Source organism: Ovis canadensis, chromosome X (genome assembly GCF_042477335.2).
Source record: "Ovis canadensis isolate MfBH-ARS-UI-01 breed Bighorn chromosome X, ARS-UI_OviCan_v2, whole genome shotgun sequence".
NCBI lineage: Eukaryota > Metazoa > Chordata > Mammalia > Artiodactyla > Bovidae > Ovis > Ovis canadensis.
In genome coordinates this window covers 97,218,567-97,225,952 of record NC_091727.1, presented here as the reverse complement: position 1 = coordinate 97,225,952, position 7,386 = coordinate 97,218,567, and the positions used below count along the sequence as shown (strand labels likewise).

Genomic DNA, 7,386 nt, shown 5'->3' with positions numbered 1-7,386 from the left:
TCCATCCTGGGTCGGGGAGTCAGATCCTGCATGCCACAACTAAAGATCCAATGTGCTGCAACTAAGACCCGGCGCAGACAAATACACCAATCAATATTAAAAAAAAAAAAAAAAGAATCAAATGATTTCAATGGGATGCAGACATGGACCATATATTGCACAATGTCCAACAAGTGGGTACCGCCTAGCACACAGCAACCTAGCAATACATATTTGCCTATTTAGCTGGACTTTTCTGTATACAGCAACCAGATCCAGCCTTATTCAGAACTCCCAAATATTGGAACGTCCCCAAATTAGTTCTGCTCTCAAATGCCAGTGTGCACGCAGAAATGGTCAGTCTTTTGTGAGCTGTACAGGCAAAGCAGAAATTAGAAACTTATTTCCTATCACCAAATTGCTTCCATATTACTTTTATGTCAAACGGACCTTTACAAAAAAGAGACTGAAAATGTCAATTATATCATACCAAAGTTTATTGATTACATTGAACAAAATTTCTGTAATGAAAAAGGCAAGTTGCATTCATAAAAGATGGCATTCACATTCATTATAGAAAGCAATGATGTAAAAAATTGCTGAAGTGAAAAATGTAATATTGCAGTCCCATTTTGTAAGCTGAAAAATGATTTTGTCAACACTTGCATAAAATCTGCATTTATATACTGCATGTTATTAAAAAATTCCGTCACTAAATTATTATGAATTTTGCAAATTTAGGCTTACATTTTATACTGTTGCTGGTGTAAATGTGGTAGATATGGAATTTATGTTTTCAGTTTAGTAGTAACATCCTTAAACAATGGACAACAGTTATGAAAACTATAAGGACAGTTTGTAGTTCAAAATTATTCAAATGATGGGTATATGATCCTATTATTACACTTTATCAGTTTCTCTGGCACAAAATAAGGTGGTTAGATTGTAGTGATAGGAATACTGGATGGCTTACTTCTGCTAACCTCATGCCAACCCTTTTCTTTAGCTCATTAATAAAATATCTATCTTTAAAAAAGTCAAGTCAGGTCCCTTTCAAGAATCTAGGCCATATCACACATCACTGTCATCGTGAATTTGAGCTGCAGTGTAATGTGTTCCTTATAAGACACGACTTTACATCCCCCTTACTTATCTTTCTTCCAGGTTGCAAGGAATTTTACATGCCACCAGTTATATTTCTGCTACCCTAGATATTTTGATTATGTCAAACCTCCAATGGTCTGCATTAAACAAGGCTCTCTAGTTAAGGTGGGCTCTTTGTATTCACAGTCTCTATAATTCTTATGTAAAACAATAATAATACAGCAACAATTATAAACACAAGAACAACAACAAAACATCAAAAGCTTTCCTGGCTCTGATTTTTAGCTCTTTGGAATAGGTAGAAAATATACTGACTTAGTTTCCAGCAGACTTCTTCAAATACTAGGCTACTAAAACACAGCACACTTAGGAAGGCGTGATGACACCTAACAAATACTCAAAAATAATACTGATAGATAGTAACAAATGAAATAATGAAAAAGGGTCGGTAATGATGGAATGGCTTCTGATAACTGAAATTATGTCCTTTCGAGAATTTAAGAAAAAATTATACCTAAACATTAACACAAAATGTAAGTGGAAGAATCAAATATGTCATCTGGACTTTATAAATACATTGGCATAGACTGAATCTAATACTTCTCCAAATCAAGGTACAATATAAACACTAATAATAGTACAGGCATGCCAGAAAGACAACCAAAAATGGAAACTGGAACAAAAATACCTTTTAAAAGACCATTTCAATCTAGGAGTCAAATGCAGTCACTTATATCCAAAAACAAGTGTATGTTTAATTTTAACATTTAATAAAGACATATCACATTTATTTTTATGTTTTAAGTGAGCTCCTTAGGAGGCTATAATCTCCCTCTAGTCCAGTAAGTGGAGGATTTAACCAAGGTGAATCTCATGGTTTAGAGTTAGACCATTACTCTAGCCATGTTTCCTAAGAGAGACAATATTCATGTTCAGAGTCATGTTATGGACCCTTCCTCCTTCCCAAATTGCCAAGTTAAAAAAAAAAAAAAGTGCTGCATATGCGCACAGATGCAACCTCTTTCAAATAGAAACTGTTAACAGTTTCAAACAAGCTATTCTTCCTTCTTCTCCACAAAAAAATTATAAAAGACTGATGTTCAGAATGGCATTTTAATGTAACTGTGGGTTTGCCCATTTTACCTCTGATCCCAGTAAAACTAATATTGGAAAAATCTGTTATATCTTAACTATTTTGAGGGTCACTGAAGTGATTGGAAATGATTTCTTTTCAAATCTAGTAGTCTTCCACCCATTAAGTGTAATTCAGAAGAACAAAAATAAATTTTTTTGATTTTTGCAAAAATATCCAGGGTCAACATTCTTTCCACCTTTCAATGCACTATTTGGCAAGGATAATCAGCATGTAGGTGAACAGAAAGGATTAACTACTATCTGATGCATTGATTTAGTTCTTTTATATTTTCAAGTATTCCTTTCATATGTGGGAAAAATTTAAGATCATCATTCAGTAGGAACAAGAAATGTGATCCAAACAGCCTATTTCTTTTGCCAGGCAAAAAAGTAAGATTAGCAAAATCTATTCATTCCCATTGCATGACTTCTACTTTATTCTATCATATTTAAATCCATTCACAGAGTTCATGGGTTAAAAGAGAACCCATTTGGTAGTTATTCTATCTAAAGCCAGAAATTCTATATATTCTTGCTTTCAACTTTCATATAATTCATAACTTAGAGCTTTGGCCATAATGGCTACTTATAATAATTATAAATGCTTAAGAGAGTCATTTGGTATTTTACTGGACATTTATTCTGAACCTCAGACATAAGATAGTGGTTTAGTTAGTTGCATATCAAGTATCCTGAGATGATAACTTTTTGAAGTTGTTTCTTCATGCTTTCTCTTTTATCTGTAACCACTGTCAATATGCTTGTAGGACAATAACATAGGCAGTTCAAGATTCGGATTCTGAAAGATGTAAAATATATGGAGTTAAAACATTAATTTTAATAATAATGTGAAACCATCTGTTTAGCACTTAAAAAAATAAATCATGTAGTAAATTTTGTTATGAGAGTAAACCAATTGTCTTAAAAAAGCTGCCAAGTTTTATTCACATGCTTGGGGAAAAATGCGACACAGTAACCAGTTTTTAATCTTTTCTTCATCTGTCAGCTGAATAGATTCAGACTTGCTTTTTGCTTTTGGATTGCTCCAGGGTTCTCCTAAGAACTGTTACCACTAGGATAGCAGAGGCTTAGCTGACTAGGATCCCTTCTAGCTGTGAGCCCCACCCCATGAAAACAAGGGTGTTTTATTTAACTTTTTGTCTCTAGCACCCAGTCCAGTGTCTGGCACACAGCAGGTGGTCAGGACAGGATGAATGAATGAACTGATCACTGGTTTTTGGTTGTGTTTATTATGACAAACTCTAATTTGAAAGATTGTTAAGAAAGCACTTTTACTTAAAGAAACATGTTTCTTCTCTATAATAGCTAAGTTAATTTTTTTCTGATAGATCATGTATCTATGAGTCAATTGACTCTTCTGTTTTCCTTATTCATTATCTTTTTAGAAAAGAAACCACCCTAAGAAATCTAGATTCTTCATCCTCTAAACACTATCACACACTATCATTAGGATGCTGCATGAGAATTGGTGCCTGTAAATCAGGTATGTGGAGAAGTACAAGTCCTATTGTCAAGGGGGTGAACCTAACCTTAATTCAACACTCAAAAATTCAAATTTTAAAAACTTCAGTAGTGGAGGGCCTTAAGGGGTATACTATTTTCTTCCCCTTTTGGTGTACCTTCCTTGCCATTCTTGGACTAGAAGTCCTGTAGAACACCTTCTATTTCTTTTGATGTTTCATTTTCTTATACTGGGGGCTTCCCAGGTAGCACTAGTGGTAAAGAACCTCTTTGCCAATACAGGAGATATAAGAGACGCAGGTTCGATCCCTGGGCTGGGAAGATCCCCTGGAGAAGTGCATGGCAACCCACTCCAGCATTCTTGCTTGGAGAATTCCATAGACAGAGGAGTCTGGTGGGTTATAGTCCATAGGGTTGCAAGAGTCAGACATGACTAAAGCAACTTGGCACACACACACATTCTCATATTAGTTCTTCAGGTAGCAGGGGCAAGTTGACGCTAACCAAAATAAGGCTGACATTCACATGAGAACTTATATAAGGAGTCAGGCAGTTTCCTTAACAAACAAGGGACAAACTCGGTGGCTAAAGTAATTGCCAGATTTCTTTTCCTTGGAGAAGAAATAATGTTATATGAAAATATATTCCTAGAAGAAATAACTACTTTAAAAATAGAACAATCGTTTTTGAAACAAAACAAAACAAAACAAAACCTTACTTAACTTTAACACTAGGAGTTAAGGCCCTGGAGAGACCAAAAGCAGTAGCAATGTCTGCTATCCAGCCTAGTCTCCCAAACCACAGACCAAGCTAAGTAAAGCAATCCAGGGGGATTAAAAAATTCACTAAAATACACCACACAACTTAGGACACGGCTATCTGGGACAAGATGGTCAAAGACTTTGAAGGCCACTGGGAACCAGACTCATTACTGAGGGAAAATATTTTGGATGGCATCATCGACTCAATGGGCATGAGTCTGAGTAAACTCCAGGAGTTGGTGATGGACAGGAAGGCCTGGCATGCTGCAGTCCATGGCGTTGCAAAGAGTCAGACACGACCGAGCGACTGAACTGAGTCACTCCAACTGGGTAAAAGGAGGTAGACTGAGACAAAATGAGTCACCTCCCAAAATAACACTGCAGATACAGACTGTGATGAACTGTAGGAGATAGAAGAACCAATGGATTCAATCTTTTAGCTCAATTTTTATCCTTTGCTGAAGGGTAGGGAAGCTGATAGCTGATGGAAAAATGGGCCTATGAAGTGGCCTCACAATTGTTAGCATCAAAGTGAACTGATGTGCAATATCATTCATGATGATCATTAATTTTTATGTGTGCATGGAAGATGCCCTGCCCTAAGCTGTGTGGAATTGTTTCTAAGCTGACAAATTTGTAAACCTCATTCATGAAGTACTTTAAACGTCCATGGATGGATAAAACACCTTGAAAGGCCTGGGGTAACAGGGGCCCCTGCCTCTGTGGGAAACAGAATACACATACAGGAGTCATTCTGACTTCAAAAATTCCTCCCATGGCATATCAATTCCTTCCAAATATTTTTTTTGGGGGGGGAGGTAAATGAAATAACATGTTATATGATGAATATACTCACTTTTGAAAAAAATAATTATGATGCATTCTAAATCATTAGGCTAGCATCCCCCTGAATGGCTAGGAAAGCTTTCACCTTCGAAAGTTGAAATACTTAGCTTGAATAAAACTTGACACTACAAAAAGTGATTAGAGTAGATTGGTTCATTACCATACACTTGGGGATCAGACATTTACAAGGACATAAATATATACCTGCAAACACAGACATAGCACATGGAGGTGCAGACACATTGAATTATTTCCACATAATTCCCAAAAGAACATGCAATACTAAAACTGACTTGATATTATATAGATGCAATTTTGGAATATTTATTTTTAATTTTCCATATGATCTTTTAAAATCCAATTATATTTCCTGATCAGTGGTAACAAGCATTTTCATGTGATGCCATGAAAACATGCCCCTTACAAATTAAATATATTATATTACTCTTCAGCTCTGGAAAATGGATACAATTTTATTTTGGGGCTCAGCAAATTTAAAATATGTATTTCCCCATATTCCAAGTAATGCATCTTTATATTTTTTCAAAGAATAGTATAAAGTTCACCACACCAACAGCAGAGAAAATTTAGAGAGTGATATTTTCATTTTTTCTTTATAATGCTGTTAATCTGTTTCTTTAAAGCCAGCCCACTTGTTTTAACACTAGGTACCTGTTAAAATATATTAGATTCATCTGAGAATGTTCGTAAAAGAAGAGGTCTGACTGAAGGTCTGGTGGATAATGAGTCAGATGCCTTTTTACAGCTTAGATTGCTCTGTAATAGTGAGGTAAAGATACTTAAAGCATTTAAAGATTGGTAACCTACCTGGTGATAAAAATGTAGGAAGAAAAAAAAATTCCTATAAGACTACTCTTCTGGCCAAAAGTACACATGATTATACTACAGCAAATGCATAACATTTAAATGAGTACACTTAAAGACCTAAGAAAGTCTCCACCTCAAATTGAATTGTTTTCATGGTAGAATACAGACATTAGTAGTACGTGGCAAACTTGAGTTTTTGAAATGGTAAGTTATGTGGTAGATGAAGGCAATATGGTTTGATTAGTAAACCTTACCATCCTTTTGGTGAACACCTCTGAGAGTTGTTCCGGTACTCTGAGTGTACTGAACAAAGAGAAATTTGTGCAAAACATTCCTGCCTTAGTGAACAGACTAGCTCTAACACGCTGTGGCTTCTACTGTGTACCAGGAACCAGTGGGACTACAGACCTACAGTCCAGGTTTTTGATTCTCCATTGTGACAATTGAGAAGGTGAACAAATGATTAAAGGAAAATGGCAAAATATTAAGTATCAAGTAGAAGATATAAAGATGAGTCATGAGAATTTTTCATAAAGAATCAGAAAATGTTGTCAAGCAAATGAGAATGCAAGCAAGTTGGTACATTAAGAAAGGAAGTCACCTTATTCACTCCAAGAGAAACTGTGATTGCTGGAAGTTTGAGAAAGCATGAAGATAGTAGATGTTCCTGAGGAAGGGAGGCGTTTCGTTACCTTGTTCACAATTGCACAAAAGGTGGAAAATTGCAGTAGAAAAAAGAGAAATGCAGAAACCAAAAAGAAAGAAAAAAGTAAATATTCTCTGAAATGTAAGACATTTAAAAAGAAACCTTGAGAATTAGAAGTCGAAATGACATTAGTTTTAAAGACGTTACTTTCTGAAGTAAAAGAGTTAGAGTTAGGAATAGTTTATTGTATGAGCAAACTGCTATTTCTCTGTATATCAATTTAAAAACTTTTGGTTCATGGGAATATTGACTATTTTGAATAAAATAATTTAAAAGTATGTTTCTCACTGAAATAAAGCTCATCTCTAATCATTAGTTCACTAATTTACACTGTTTAAAATTCAATGATCAAAGAGCTATGCTCAGGATCTATCACTGACCTGTCTTCAAGTAACTATCTCATCTTGTCTAATTGCACACGTAATACGGACTGACTGTCCTTGGGCATTTTCAGGTTAAAAACCTAATCAAAACTAAATAATGGAAAAACTGTTGGTGAAACCACACTTTAGTACCATTTACCTCTGAACCAAAGCTTAATTCCTT

The 7,386-nt window shown here is 35.3% G+C and overlaps 1 protein-coding gene across 11 annotated transcripts in view; it reads right to left on the bottom strand.

Moving 5' to 3' along the window:
- Positions 1-458: 458 nt before the first annotated feature.
- Positions 459-7,386, bottom strand: part of ATP11C (ATPase phospholipid transporting 11C) — a 173,789-nt gene continuing 166,861 nt past the window's right edge. For 7 of the 11 annotated variants that reach the window (XM_070290646.1, XM_070290639.1, XM_070290640.1 and 4 more), the window contains one exon: positions 459-3,016. In XM_070290646.1, the coding sequence (XP_070146747.1) occupies positions 2,954-3,016 (63 nt within the window). In that variant the 3' untranslated portion in view covers positions 459-2,953. Of the gene's footprint in view, positions 3,017-5,978; positions 6,084-7,386 lie in introns of all 11 variants that reach the window. The other 4 variants (XM_070290638.1, XM_070290642.1, XM_070290643.1 and 1 more) reach the window with 1 other exon arrangement.